A 16,195-nucleotide genomic window follows, 5' to 3' on the forward strand; every position below is an offset into this window, starting at 1 on the left:
TGTTTTTCTGTCAATATGGGGTGCTGTGTGTACATTAATGAGGAAAAAATGAACTTAAATGATTTTAGCATATGGCTGCAATATAACAAAGAGTGAAAAATTTAAGGGGGTCTGAATACTTTCCGTACCCACTGTAAGTTAAATGGCTATTAGATGTAGTTCTTATTTAGAGTGCATACACACATGAGAGCGCTATTATACTGATATCTTCTCATCTAACCCTTGGCAAGAATGAAAATATGTAGCTATACAGTAGCCTATATCCCACTGTGCTTCTGTAAAATCAGTGTTGCCCCCAGAAATAATACATTTCTGTTTAAAACAACAAATATTAACACAGCTTTAAACAAACTCCACGTTTTATGATGGTAATTGGCACATTTGCTTTATTTTGAAAACAGACATTGAAACCATTTTTATTATTATTTTTTTCATTTTTTTCTCACAAGTTTGAACTCCTTGATAAGGTTTAAACTGGACATTGCACTCACTGGAACATAGGAAATTTTTTTGTTTGTTTGTTTGCTCGTTTGTTTAATTTTTCTTTACTTTTTTGTAACATCAGTGCAAGAGTATTTTCCCAATTCATATAAACTGTCATAACAACACCAAAGACATCAAAAAGAAGCCGCCACACCTCTTAAGTTTTTGTGACTGCGAAAAAGTTCCTCTCTGAGGGAGAGCTCCCATCATGCATTTGGTTCGATGGTTCATGCTACAGTTCTCACATTTGGTTGGCAGAACAAAACTGTAATGTAAGAGCCAGTTACATCAATACAATTACTGAATTTTTATAGTTCATTATATGATCATGTCATTTAAATTGCAATGTGTCCTTTACTGTAAATATGAGTAGAGAGAGTAACAGAGAGTTTTTAAAAGGGGTGTAAACCAAGCTTGAATGACTCAAGCAGAATAGGGAGAGAGTAATAGTGTTGTCCTGTAAATGTTGTTTTTGGAATCTGAATAAAAATGCCAAACTGGAAATGTTACACATTTAATTATACATTCTGTTTTCCATTTGATGTGTCAGCACATTACCTTGTTGCTGTGTTCTCAATACAATTTGTACTGTGTTGAAAACTGGAGTTGCATTTTAAAACCAGCTTGTTGTTGTAGAACGAACTTTATTTGTAAGATGTCTTCAAAGAAGGTGCATTGCAATGCACATAAATTATGGTGCAGTGGCAGTGCATTTTAAATGTGTAAATATCCATTTGGAAGGCTTCATTCTACTATTGTATCCCTTACAATAAATAGAAGATGTACCAAATCAAATTATCATCAAGGTAACAATCACTTTTCATTATCATTAACAACATCAACATCATCATCACCGCTTTCAAATAGTATTAGCTTGAGCCAAAAAACGTCACACTGGAAACTCCCCCAACGTGAGAAAATCATTGCCACACAAAAAATGACAAACAAATAGAAACGGACTGCCTTCACATTGGGAAGGCAAAGAGTGACTTTTTTAGATTTTTGTTTTTGTGTTATTCTTCATACTCTTAATTTTGCTTTCTTTAGGTTAGACTTTAGTCATCCTTGGACTCAGTGGCCTCTGCATCTGCCGGGGTGGCCTCATCTGCTTTAGACTCCTCTGCAGCATCTGAGTAGAGGAGGGAAGGGGAAAGTAGCATGGAGAGAGGAACCAGGCAACACAGGAGAAAAATGAAATGGAAAGAAGGGGGACAGAAAGAAGGATGGGTTGGAGAGAGAAAGAGAAAAAAATTAGCCAGTGGAGAGGAGATTTTACATTGTGAGATATTAAATATTAAAGCTCTGTCAGGGTCCTTTGAGATACCGAGCATCAAAGATTTCACTTACCAGCTGCTATGTTTGATGTTTTAAACATGTCACCTCAAACAGTTTACCATATAGGCTACAAAAACCCAAGCATAAGATATCAATAAAAGTCATGAAAAAGTGGATGAAAAGAAGCATCTACGTAATTACACCCTGCTCACAAGACGTCAGCACTACAGAAAGTTGGAGCATGTCACTCAGAAGGTGCAACCTAATGTCTGAAATCTCATTTTGACTGTGTAAATAAGACACTGGTCAATAAAGCATTTGAACTGACATCACAGCGCTAACAGGAGATGCAGCCTGCCACTAAAATTCAGTGGTGGCTAAGAGGTGAATACTTCTGAATAGCAATCCCTGATCCATCAAGAAATTACTAATCAAATTTGTTGAACAGCATTATTCTATTATTATTTATTCATTCTGGATTGTTTTATTTGGCTTTTCTAATCCTGTTGTCTATGCTGTTCTACTGGTAAGAGATCATTATTGTTGTTACAGCTCTCTAATGTTTATAAAATCAAGAATAAAAATTTGTAACTTCCAAATAACAAATATGTGGGCTACAGTGATTTAGGTATCTTTATTGTATTACTTCTGACCAAATATATTAGGCAAGTGCTCTAGAGCAGTGATGTCATACCTGGGTGATCTCATACTCTTTTAATAGAAAGAGGAGACATCAAAGAATGACATCATTACATTGGAGACTGGGGTGATGGAGTGTGGGTGTGTGTCTATTTGTGAGTGTGTGCCACGGCAAATGTGATCGTCATGTCTGTGTTAGTGCTTGTACAAATGTGTGTGTGTGACTCAAGACAGCATGAGTCATAGCAGATCTTCCAGGTAAGAGGTAATTAGCTTGTTAGCTAGTATGACAGACTTGAGAAGGTCCTTCAGTGCAGTCACCGAACTGTATGATTCGAATACACTTTCACCCAAAGCCTATCATTTCTGGTTTTCTGACATCAGTGCCACCTCAGTTATTATTTTAGTAACCACCAGTGATGTCTGACTAAAATGCTGATTTAGTTTTGCTGATGCATTTACAAATATAGATTGAGGATTGGGAAACAAATCAGCATACTCTCGTGATCTTTGCTGTGGTTTGCTGATTCTGCTCACTGAGGTCTAAGTTTTCAGGAAACAGTGTTATTCAGAATATCACACATTGTTTATTGTGGAATTTTAAATAAAAATAGAAAATAGAGCTGAAGTATATGAAAACATTATGACTGCCTTTAATCACCACCAGATCTGTATTCTTTATGCACAAGTTCTCTTTACAGTTACCATTTACATCAGTAACTTTGTTTTGTAACATGTTCTCTCTGTTTAAAGCTTCTCGTCACAAAGAACAGACAATCCAAATGGAGTGTCCAAAGGCTCTGTCCTGGGTCTGATACAGGATTGATGTTCACTGCTATGTGGATGACACACTCTTCTATATAGCTGATGGTCCTAGTGACATAAGCCCTCTTACCTCCCTTAAGAACTACAGCTCTAACATCAGTTTATGGGTTTCACAAACTTTGTTAAATCAGGGAAAAGTTTAATATGCTATTTTAGCATGCTGCACATCAGACAAGACATCTGGGTCTTATCAGCTCTCCTCCAACATTCTAGCTGCATATGGGTCTTATGCAATGTAGATGTAAACTTTATACATTTTTATTATTATGCCCATAGGTTGTTACTCAGCTCCTGCCACAGTTTGAATCAGTGCAAGGAAAGCTGCTCACATCACTCCTGTAAAGTCCTTGTATTGACTTCCACTTAGTTTACTTAAACATTTTTGTACTTGTCTATAAATATATGATGTGACGTCAAGATATTTCCATGATTGATTCCTTAAATCCACACTGCTCACTGTGCCAAAACCAAAAACCAATATCTGCCACTCAAACTGAGGACAGCACCATTAAATGAAGTTTACTGTATTGAAGCAAAAGATAGTCTCACATTTTTAGCCTTGCTTTTCCCAATAAATATTACTTCCATTTTTTATTGTATATTACTGCCCAATAGAAAATTACAGTATATGATGAAGATTACTATTTATTATTATTTATTTTATTCTTCTATGTTTTTATTGCTACTTTTAAAAAAATTTGGTAAAGCATCACTTTGAACTTTTAATATGTTAACTATTGCTCAAACTGCCTGGTCTTTATAATGTCCACAGCTTTTTAACCTGCAGTTTATATATGAAAGGTGCAATACAAACCTATTGTGTTATTATACCATCATTACCATATACAATATGTGAAGATGCAGTGCCAGACGTAACTAAGAGGAGCCGGTGACACAGACTGTAATGGCTGGACAGTCTGGATCATACCCATAATTATTCAGTCACAGTTTAGTGTCTGAACAAACTATGAACAAATTCCACAAGATTCCACTTAACGTTAATCAAGTTATTATATATTATGTGGTTATTCATTTGTTCAGTTCAGTTATTAAACCAGGTTGTGGCCACTAGTGGATTGCTAATTAGCAGTTCTTTGTCAAGTAGTGTTTGTTTCTAACAGACTTTCCTGGTGTGGATCCTGACCAGTAGGGGTCATTAATCATTCATTGAAATCAGAGCACCTGTTATCCCTGCTCTGCTGCATGCAGGCCAGCTATCCCATCGAGGTGGTAACTATGACAACAGGGAGACAGCACTACCTAAGTGACCTAGTTTCCTTATAGTTGTTTAGTTGATTTGTGTGTGTTTCCCACAGCACACTCCCACCTACTGCAGACTGAACATATTCCAGCCTGACAGTCCTTGGACAAAAAATATGAGGTCATGTCAAATGTATGTAGTGAGAGTGTGTAATATAATATTGTTCTAATATAAATTCAAGGCTTTCCTCTCTGCTACATATTGGACATCAAATGGTGGTTTGCTTTAAAATCTATTAGTTGTGGTTGGTGTCCAGATATCAAGGATATTATCAGATATTTTGACCTACTGTGATGTGTAACAAGGATTTAATGGGGCCACCAATTTACCACTACCTGTGTTTTCAAATAAATTACTATGACAGTAGGATTTATATGATGGTCCTGATATCACAAAAATCGTATGAACCCATCTGTGATGTTCATGAACATTTATGACTCACAAAACATGATGCTTTTTCATTAAATCAGACAATACAGCCTTGCCTCTTCTCAATAACATTGAGATATGATCATTCCTGAGATGAAACTAGACCATTGTACATCACTCTTGACCAGCACTAATCATTTCCAACCCCCTGTTTCTATTCCAATCTGTTCCTCAGCAGAGTGGAGTTTCTATTTTGCAGAGGCTGAGATACCAGGCTGTCTAATCTAATACTGAGTTGTGGGTCTGTGTTAATCAGTGTATAATGGAGCAATGCCAAAAATCTTCAAATCCCAGAGACTCTGTAGTTATTTCCTGTGGTGCCTGCCAAGCAGACTATGGGAAAGCTTTATGTACTCTTCTTTATAAGTTTTGTCTCAGAACTCATTGCCCTTGTAAACACGTGCACAGCTAATCAGAGATTTCCAAGTGGACTTATTTTATTTGACACATGCGTATATTTTTTTTTAAATGAAACCTACTGTGATGATGAAATGTAAACGCTTTAGGCTAATCTGTGTACCTTGTTTATCTTTTGTTTGGTTAGGCTCCTCCTTCTCAGCTGTTGGGCTGACAGCAGCAGGCACATCGGCTTGTCTGGCCTCCTTTTTCTCTTCACTTTTGTCCTCCTCTTTCTTCTCCTCAGCTGTGGCTGTGGTGGGACTCTTGGCTGTCGCCACTGGGGTCTCCATTTCTTTGGGCTTCTCCTCAGCTTTCTCCCCTGCCTTTGGCTCTTCTTTCTGGGACTCAGAAGGTGCTGTGGCAGCTGAAGGAGAGGTAGCAGCTGGAGCCGCTGCTACAGGAGACGTCGCTGCACCTGCAGGAGAGTTAGCTGGCTTGTCTGCCACTGGGCTTTTGGCTTGGCTTGTCTCCTCCTTCTTCTGGGCCTCCTCTCCTTTAGCCTCTTCCTCCTTCGCAGGTGCTTCCTCTCCTTCTGCTTTCTTTGTCTCCTCTCCACCCTCTGTTGCATCCTCTGCAGCAGCAGGATTGTCTCCCTCCTTCTCGTCCTCTCCGTCTTTCATCTTTTTCCGAGTTATGTGTCCACGGAAGCTGGCCTGTATTTTGGTGGCAGCCTTGTGGGCCTTGTCCTCAGGTTTGTTGGTGGTGCCATCTTGGTCAATCTTCTGGTCTGCCTCCTCATTCTTCTCCACCTGGTAACCAAGAGAAAATAGAACAGATCAACATGCGTAGAGCATGTCAAAATTGGGAAAAATCTAAATTATATGTCATGACAACAGGTTGTTAGTTAACTCATGAACACTTTTATTTACAATCATAACAGGAGAATTAAAGACTGGGAATAGTTGGGTGAGGTTTTCAGGATTGATGTTGAACTGAGTGAAAATGTAGGACTGAATAAGGAACAGGTTTAGAAATTGGACGGTCACAATAATATTGAAAGGTGTTCTGTGACATTACCTTCAATAACTGGATCCATAGCTGTCCATCAAATAGTGGGTTGTGCTATGTTTCATATAAATCTAACAAAAAGAAATCAAATCAAATAAAAGAATGAATGATGAGCACTGAAGGTGGCAAACAAAATGAATCAGTACATTCAAAATGAATAGGCAAATAAATCAATGTAAAGTATTTTCTGGCCAAGGTTTAACTAAAGCCATAAATGTGCACTTCAAATAAATATGAATAAGCAACATGAAGCAAACAAAGTGTCAATGAGCATACATGCAGTGCAGCATCAGTTAGCCAAATGATAAAGATGCAAGAAAACTGCTGAATCTGAACGGCACTGAGTGTTTTTGTCCTTCCAGGTATCAAAGCTTTGTCAGGTGATTAATTCAACAGCAGAAAGCATCTACAGCATTTTATCATTTCATGTGTTGAACAAGGGAGATTTAGTGGCACTGTGAGAATAATGTGTGTGGGGCCTGGTATTACTCATATTGTGGGGACATAAATCTGTTTACACAGTCACACTGTGGGGACATCAAGTCCCCACAATGTAAATCTTTGAATTTTAGTTATGACTTGGTTTAAGGTTAGGCAACTAATGGTTATGGTTAAGATTAGGGTAAGTCTCCAGGAAATTAATTTAAGTCAATGTAATGTTCCCTGAAGTTATGGAAACGTGTGTGTGTCTCTACACATAATGAATTGGATACACTAAAATTTGGGGAATGACAAATGACTATGTATTTATTGTAGTTATTCAATCCAGGCATGAGGCTGATACTGTCCTCTTGATAATGCTGCTGAAACAGATTGAGTGAATAATATGTAGACCCTCCTGCTGTCCTCTATCAGTGATCCATGCATTTGCTGATTATATCCTTGAAATTGCAAGCAGAAAAATTTTCAAGTGTTCAAAAATGAAGGCTGTTTCTCCAAAATAATGAGCCAGTCTCCATTCTGTAGGTACAGTAGCTTTCTAATGGCTGCTAGGGAATGAGCTGCCTGCTAGAATCTCCTCAGCATTCACTGCCATACCCCTCCCAACCATCAAAGGTTACCTTGACAACCAGAGTGCTAACTCATCACGACACTGTCTGCTACGTGGTGCTATGAGAGACTATATGTCACCCTGATTGGCAGTGCACCTGACCCCCTCAGGGGAATAGGCCAATAGGAACACATAAATCAGTCGGTGCAATCACTACGGCTAAGGAGGGGGTGCGTGTGATGCAGCAGCAGGGTGTGGTGCGAAATCAGTGGGGGGGCTGAAGGAGTTATGTGTTTATATGTATCAATGCCGACGGGCCGTGTCACCGAGCAGATTAAAGTCAGTGAATTTGTTTCACTATGCACCTCGGTAGCCACATCCATCAGTGTGTTTCCTGATACTTGATACTGTTTCTAATAGTGTCATTATATTGGATATGAGTCTTGACTGGGACAGCTGGCTGTGTGAAGAATCGCAATTGTGTGACATGATTTAAGAACCAGAGGCCCTAAACCAACCTGTCTCATTCAGGGTCAGTGTATCAGTGCAATATTGGAACAGCAAGGCCAAGCTGCAGCTGTGCTGGTATATTCACCTCCCCCACATTTATTCACATGCAGTCCCCTGAGTTCACTGTGTAAATCTCACCTTAGGCCTTCCTGCAATTCTTAATTTATATCTTCCTGAAACAATTTTGTACAATGTAATATTAAAAAACACAATGATCCTGCAGGTTGGGTGAGGGATAGTAGATTTCCAGGGACTTTCCACTGCTTCTCAAATATAGTAATTTATGTTTATAATCTGAACTAGACTGGTTTACTTAATGATTAGCTATCAAGTGTGGCCTGCTGTCTGAGCAAGTAACAAACATGGAGAGAGACAAAGCACCACCAACACTTCCTCTGCACTTAATAATATGTAGATCTCCAGTGACTTATTGGACTTCTATTATATCTGATCTCATGGGTGATTACAATTGCCAGAATTTTGATCCAAGCACTTAACTCTAAATAGAATTACTTACTGGCTGCATACAAGTGAGTCAGACAAAGAGAGAAAAAGAAGGTGATGGATGAGAGTCCTTGGGAATACAGGGGTATGACATCATTATTGGAACGAAGGGGATGCCATTTACATTAGAGATCTGGGTGTGGGTGTGTGTGAGTGAAAATGTAATGAAATACCACAAGAGTGGCAAGTGATCTCATATTAATGTATGGAGACCGGGAAGAAAGGTCTCCATTTTAAAAGTGCTGTGCTGTGGTTTTCTAACTGCTGTAGTGTTTTCATGGTCCATAAGATTCACTGTGGAGCTACTCTAACTTGTCATTTGAAACTTATTATGTTGTAATATACAATTACCAATAGTTTATTGTTGAGATAATGGCTACAATAGATGAAGATAGAAACAAAAACATATCTGCAAATGCTCTAACATTTGCTTCGTAAAGACTCTAGCTGTTAATAGAATCCTGGTCACGTATTCTCCTGCAGGCGCTATTCTGCTGTGTCTGTGCGGCACACATTTTCATTCATAAATACAGCAGCATCTCTCAACGGTGCAGCATATCACAAGGTACACTCCCTTTAAGGCTTCACATTAAGACTCAGTGACCATTTACATTTCCTTATTAATTTGCAGCGAGACAACATATTTGCATTACCAGTTTAATCAATTGACTTATTGCAATTAGTCTGCAGTGTGCCCTGTGTGAACACGATCTTTCTGGTTGCCATAGATACCCAACATTAACCGGTGAAAACTGAATTTATTAGCCAGCAAAAAGTGGAATATTTGCAGCATGATAGTGCTTTTGGTACATGATTGCAAAAGAGACAATTATGCAATACCCCTACAATAGCTACAATATAATGTAGCAACAATAAGTGCTCACCGTAGGACACACTGACACCACAGGTGGCAAATAATGAGTGCCCTCTTCATGTTCAGAATCTAAATGTACAAGAGTCCAGTGGGTTAATTTGTTTAAATACAGGAGTGTCATTCACTAGAGGACAAACTCCCCCGTCTGTGCTCTCTGTATAACTAATAAATTGCTGTGCTAAAATGTGCACAGTTCGTTATCTGGCGATTACATGTGCCTAGTGCAGCTTTGTCTATCAGCTGCAGTCTGTGCTCTCTCTTCGTCTGTCTCTGTCCTTGGGTGGGCACCGGCTGTCGTGAGAACCACACCCCAAGAGTCAATGGCTTTACCGACAGATCTATAACCACATATACACACACACACACACCATCCCCCAGTGGTGACAGAGTAACAACCCACCACCTTCCCACTGCCTCACTGCTAGTGCCATTAGGGACTTTTATCGGGAAGGGAGGGGCAGTAGAAACAGAAGACATGGTGGAGCTGTAGGGTTAGTGCTGGCTGAATTGTCACAAAACCAGAGCACACACCAGGCATACCATATCATCATGTTTTTTTAGTATTCTGATCCCTTCAAACAAGAAACTCCATTTTCACCTCACCAATAAATGCCACAAGCAGGAGGGCAGAGAAATATGAAAGGTATAATTTGCATTTATAATAATGGAGTTGCCCCTTTATCACCCAACAGGTACAACTGCTGAATTCATTATGAGTCACTTTAATGTGTAATTACTAAGGATTTGAGATTACAGATGTTGTTAGCAATAAAATATATAATTGGTGGTCTAATTTAAATAAAATGAAAAACTCCTCAAACATTTGTCATATTACCGCAGTTCCCAAGCAGACAGAAAAGTATTCGCTTCCCTGCTGGTGGCACACATTCTACCTGCAGAGGCACCTCTCTCCTGAAAATCCCAGCATGAATTCAGTGGCTGTCTGCTTTTCTGCAGGAACCAGAACCAGACACCAGAGACTGGCTGCTGTCTACAATAGCTGAATATCTCCCTCTCCTTCCTCTGTCTGCTCCCTTTCACTGTCTTTCTCACTGAGCAAACTACTACCCACTCATTCTCTCTCCGTCTCTCTCTCACACACACACATAGAGAAGCACCACACCCTTTTAGCCAGTTATCTCCTGCAGATGAGAGAAGGGAGGCTCAGGTGGTGACTACCACAGCCCCTACTCACCATCTTTCTCTGTCTCTTTCTTTTGACAGTGAATTGATGAGCAATGTTAAACGATGCACTATTAATTCTACGACAGCCCATGAAAAAATGCTTTGCAGCAGCTAATAAGCAGCCATATGCTAGCATCATTACATCCTCAGAAGCAGCCTTTAATTCAATTACACCCGCTCTCTGCCTGAACAAAGGCTCCATAATCATCACTGATCTCATAGGTAGGGATGAGGATGGGAGTGGGACCGAAAAGGGGGACAAGTGAAACTGCAAGGGGCTGTGGCTTACGCTTTGGCTGAAGCCAGGCTCTGGGGAAGTGCTTTTAAGTTTATGGGGAGCCAGAGCATATGAGGTGAAAATTGTTTGAAGTTAGTAGACCGAGATTTGATTTTAAAGTTTTGTCTAAAGTCAGATATGGTCCCGGTGCTAGGAGGAGAACTAAGAATGGAGATGGGACAAGAGCAGATGTGGGAGGGGTTTGATAAAGTCTGGTTAATGAGGAAAATGGCCTAGTGGTGGAGGGAGACCTGAATGTGGGAATAAGGTGGAACTGGACTGAATTTGACCTTGTTCTTTCCCTGAAGCCTGAGGGGAGGACAAGCACCACATTATGTGGTTGAGTTTTGCTCTAAAACTGCATAAAACTAAAAATAAGGCCAGAGAGTGGACCTACTGAGACTTAAATCAAGCACTACTAGCCACTCCCGTAGTGGAAATATTGCAATGGCACTTAATGCTCCACAGCAGCGGGACCGACATCAGTGCAGCTACAGTAGGTTTTAAAGCTGAAAGCCATGCTCTGTGCTCATCCATCAATGAAGACCACAGTCTTTCTGGATTAATTTATGCCTGTGCTCCTCAAAAGCAGCAGCAGGAGGATAAGCACTTGAAGGCTGGGAGATTATTTTTGCCTATAGTGAGATGCACACGTTCGAGGCATTAACAGGGTTTTGTGGGAAAAGCCGGTGCCTCACCCACATGGCTGCAGTGAGCAGCATGCCGGCTTCTCTTCCTACGTTTCCCACCCTCTTTAATCTTCCTCACCTTCGCACCTGCTCACCTCCCCTAACAATCATCACTCTGTTACCAGTCAATTTCCTGCTGGTTGTGGTCACTTTGCTACATGTCTGTCTCTCCCTACATTCCTGCATACCTTGCAACATAACCCCATCTTTATCCTTTTTTTAACACCTCTGTTTCTGTGCCCACAACATTTCCTTCACTCACTACCTCCTCTTGCATCTCCTCTTGCTTTCCTGCCATTTTCCTCTTTGTGCACCAACCTCACTCCACCCTGCCACTCATTCGTCTCTCCCTGCTTGCTTCTCTGCAACCTGCTTCTCCTCACGTCTTTCAACTGCCAAGCCTTTCTTTCTTTCTTTCTTTCTTCCTCTTTCTTCTCCCTGCCAGAGCTAAAATGACTCATGCAGGTTGACATTTAAGAAGAAAGCACCACTGGAATCCAGTGTGTTACGAGTCCAATAAAAATCATAATCAGTTTCAGATAGCAGCAGGAACCTGGCTCTGATCACGTACAAAACCACCATGATAGGTGCTGAAACAGTAACAGTGAGTGAAGCACAGGAGAGTGACACCTTTTCCGCCACTGTCCAGACCGACCCGCTTCCATGCAACACCTTTTTTTTTTCTCTGTCATAGCTATGGGTTACAATAACTACCCAACACCAAGCTTTCATACCCCTTATATGAGTGCATAATTCATCATTCATCTATTAACAGCATCCACTTATAAAGTTAGAGGGCTATGAAAATCCATTTAGACTCATTTATTTTCACTGTATTCCCCCGAGGCCACTGACATGATTGTGCCGCTCACTCAAATCATACCCCACCCTTTTTTCTCCTCACTGTGGCAATTTACTTTCCTGTGTCACCCATTTCTGCTCCCAGAAGTGCAAAAGATGCTAAGGTTCCACTTTAAGGCATCATTCAGAAGCACTAGGTTAGGGCAATTAATATTATCATTAACAATGGTAGATTAGGTTGAGTTCAATAGAGCTCCTGAGTAAGTAAGGGAGTATTTCAGCTTTGATAGCAGACAATACAGAATCTATCAAGTGTCTTTAAATAATCCATCACTTTTTTTTCAAGAGCTCGATCAATACGTGGGAATGCCCAGCTGCTCAAGATTGAGTTAGTCTTGTGCCTCTCTGCAAATACAGTGTGAGGTCTGAGAGGCATTGTGGTAACATCCATTCATACGGGATAATCACATTAACTAGGCGTGTCTGGGCTGTGTGGATAGACTTCTACAAAGACAAGCCAGGCCCTGAGTCAAAGAAAATTACATCAACATTTTGTCTAATCTCCCCACAAGCACCCTAATCTGACTCTTAACCAACAATCACAAAGTTCAAAGTTGAGATGCAATATTTACATCTGCTGAAAATACTGATAAAGCAAATCAGAGTAGTTTACCGGTTTGGTTCTCCTTATGCAGCAAAGCATAGTTGTGGTACCCTCCCTTTTTCTTCGCTGCTTCTTTCTTCCCTTTTTCTCCCTTTCTCTTCTAGTCTCTCACCCTCTCTCTCTCTCCCTCACTCACTCGCTTTCGTGCACACACACACACACACTCGCTCTCTCTCTGGCTGTATCAACAGCTAAGCTGCCCAGTACATTTGCTCATCCCAGTTTGCACACACAGGCTCTTCTGTCGGTCTGCCTGGGTGCACCTCTCTCTCTACTCGCTGCCTGACAATGACTACAAGCCCACCCTTTAAACCCCTCCCTTCCCTTTACTCCCTGCATCCCTCTCTCCTCCCCTCTTCTCTTCACACTATCCCCCTCCTCCCCCACTTCTCGCTCATAGTGATGAACCCCCTACCTCTTTTGATAAGCACTCCTCTCTTCTACATCTTCTCACCCTCCTCCTCTCTTTGAGCCTGGCTCCAGCAAAAGCTGCGGCCCCACCCTAAAGAGGTCCTGCCTTAACAACTGACTGGATACCTCTAATTTTTGCCCTGATAGATCTTTTTTTTCCTCTCCTCAGCACCACTACCCCTCTGTTTCATCCCCCCTTCCCCTTTCAGACAGATAAGATGATGTCTCTTTTAAAACAGAGGCTCCCAATTGGAAGTCATCTCGGCTGACTGCTCAGGCTCCTTCTCAGGCTGTGTGTTCTACACTCTCTGGATTTCAGATCAGAGTTATGAGCCTGTGAGCTCCTCGTCCAAATTGCCACGGCAATGCCAAAAGCATGTTTTCTGGCACAGATGAGGACAGCTTTTGCCAGGAGGGACGTGAAAGAGAGCAGTGATGATTGCGAAGCACAGCCATCATGCGTGCACACACACACACACTTGCACACTGTGCTTTTAGGACACGTTACCCATAATGCCAACCCACCCACCCCCACATACCCAACGCTCTCTGTTCTCATGGAAACACCAGCAGATAGACTAGAAGAGCAGAGGAGGAGGAGTGTGTATGAGAGAGTGAGAGAGATGTAGGGAGAGAGGGATGAAGGTAGGAGGAGGAAGCGAGAGGGCCGGGTGTGGCAGACAGGCAGGCAATGCAAACTGCATAGCTTTTTCTCTCCCTCCCCCTTTTTGTCCCTGTGTGCACACAGTCTGGTTTAATGAGTGGGCACAATGCATATGCATTATCCCCACAACTACATTTATAACCATTACCGTACAGTGAGGCAGGCAGGCAGGCACATGCTCATGCAAACACCCACACTTTGTATTTGTCTTTTGTAATACACACAGACACACACACACACACACACACACACACACACAGTTGTGTCCAAAGAGTCCCCACTACCGGCAAGCACCAGCAGATGTTACAGCCACAATGAGAACGGAGGCAGGGATGGAGGGAAGGATGGGTGGAAGGGAGAGAAGGAAGAATCCTGAGGGGTAGTCCTCTGCTGTTCTTCTCTCTTACAGGATTATTCCACATCTAGTTCACTGAGGGGAAATGATTAAGCTGCACCGCTGAGCCACAGCCTTCCTGGTGGTCACTGCTGCCACACACATATAACACCATTACTTGGCTGTCCTACATCATCATAGTCTATAGAAAACCCTATGACACAGACGCTGGAGTGCAGGGTTCTGCTGAGTACGCATGATCTTTCTCAGCACTGCCCTGCATTAATTTTGCACGATACACATTTATACTAAACAGCTGCCAGTCCACTGTCCCCTACTGGGGCACTTCACTAACTAGCACATAAGCGCTTTGCTAAGAAAAATTATGTCCAGAGTGTCCCCAAGTATTCTGGGGTTAAAAGTAAATATGAATAAATGAGTGGGAAATAAAGCCATGAATAATATGTTAAGGCCCAGAAAAACACTGAAATTACTAGTTAATCAATAAAACAAAACTGGAATTAATGTATTAATTCATTTTATAGTAAAGAAGCTTTGCACATGTGAATGTTTGGTGACTTTATTTGTGTAACTTGATTATTTTACCTGAATATCAGACATAAACAAAAAATTTGAACAATTTAAACACTGGAAAACTGGACATTTTTACTATTTTCTGGCCAGTTATGAATCAAGTGATTACCTGATTAATCAAGAGTAAGTGGCAAGTGAGACAGCGCTCTCCACCACCATTATTAAGACACCAAATCCCTGGATATAAATTTTGAGACATGGAGATATGACAAGGAGCACTAAAGGTTTTTTGTTCGTTCATTATTGACCAAAACCTTCTGAAAGCATTTCCTGTTTATCGTCTGTAAAATGAATTGTATTTTCCAACAGAATAAAAAAAATAAATAAATCAGTGATCCAAAGGTTTTTGCCAAGAACGGTTTGCCACACATGAAGAGGTTTACACCATCAGCATTTAAACATCAACAGGCAAATCACAGCAAATCAAATCCCCACAATGGGAGCTCCACAATAAATTCTTTAAAAGATGCATACAAAACCATCAATACAATCATAATCTGATATTTCAAAGGAGTTATCTAAGTGAAAATTTTAAATCACACACTCAAATCCCCAAAAGCCACATCAGGCTGAAGCTGTTTGTATGTGTATGTATGTGAGAGAGAGTGTGCGTTTAGAAAACAATCCGTTTCCAACACGACTACAAACTGAGCCAGCTTAGGGTAGCTGCTCCTGATGTCATCTTCCACATTTATTTGATTATTCTGTTAAGTAGCTGTTAACTTGTTAAACTTGTAAACCTGTTAGCTATATTTATAAACAAAACATGCACTTAAAACTTTCGGTGAAGAAAGTGTGTTGCTAAAAACTGCAGAAAAGAAACACAGTACAGTCTTCAGATACATTCATTGTTTATATTAAATGTTCATAAAATGTTTACTTTATTTTCAAACCTTACTTACTGCACTGGTTGACAAGCTTCCTCATTACAAAACTCCATACCCTGATGCTTTTTAAAAAATGTTGCCCCAAACGGTCATAACTTTTTCCAGCATCTGAGGTAAGCTAGAGTCAAGGGCCCGTGCACAAGGTCTCTCTATCCTTGCTGGAGTGCAGTGGTGCGTCTTTAATCGTTTCTTGAACACAGACGAATGAGCTAATCCAGTTCAGTTAACTGTGTGTGTGTTGTATTTCACTGTTAAGATTTGTTTCAACGCTTTCTGTGATTTCCAGTCAGCAACAATACCCGACAGCTGAAAAAGTAGGCTGAACGGAAAAAGCTGTAAATGTAATGTAATTTGCAGTAATAATATTTCAGTCAGGAGCCTAGAAAATCTCAACAATCCCTCCCTTTCTGGGTTTTATCCATAAAATTGAGTTCAGGCAGTCAATAGACTATTTTCTTCCTTCATTTTTTTCTGCCCAACATGAGTAAGCT

The 16,195-nt window shown here is 40.7% G+C and overlaps 1 protein-coding gene across 1 annotated transcript; it reads right to left on the bottom strand.

Moving 5' to 3' along the window:
• Positions 1-434: 434 nt before the first annotated feature.
• On the bottom strand, positions 435-13,099 carry gap43 (growth associated protein 43). Its single transcript, XM_020587520.1, has 3 exons — positions 12,824-13,099; positions 5,433-6,060; positions 435-1,612 (listed from the first exon to the last, which is right to left on the bottom strand). Exons 1-3 carry the CDS (start codon positions 12,851-12,853, stop codon positions 1,539-1,541), a joined length of 732 nt encoding a protein of 243 aa, XP_020443176.1. The 5' UTR covers positions 12,854-13,099; the 3' UTR covers positions 435-1,538.
• Between the last annotated feature and the right edge of the window lie 3,096 nt (positions 13,100-16,195).

This window comes from Monopterus albus, unplaced genomic scaffold (assembly GCF_001952655.1).
Source record: "Monopterus albus unplaced genomic scaffold, M_albus_1.0 scaffold8.1, whole genome shotgun sequence".
NCBI classification, from domain to species: Eukaryota; Metazoa; Chordata; class Actinopteri; order Synbranchiformes; family Synbranchidae; genus Monopterus; species Monopterus albus.

Bases quoted from the DNA above. Each gene is read 5' to 3' on its own strand.
- gap43 (XM_020587520.1), bottom strand. From the start codon at position 12,853: ATGCTTTGCTGCATAAGGAGAACCAAACCG. The intron at 6,061-12,823 runs GTAAACTACTCT...CTTGGTTACCAG, and splicing joins GCATAAGGAGAACCAAACCG to GTGGAGAAGAATGAGGAGGC. The intron at 1,613-5,432 runs GTACACAGATTA...TCCTCTACTCAG, and splicing joins CCAAACAAAAGATAAACAAG to ATGCTGCAGAGGAGTCTAAA.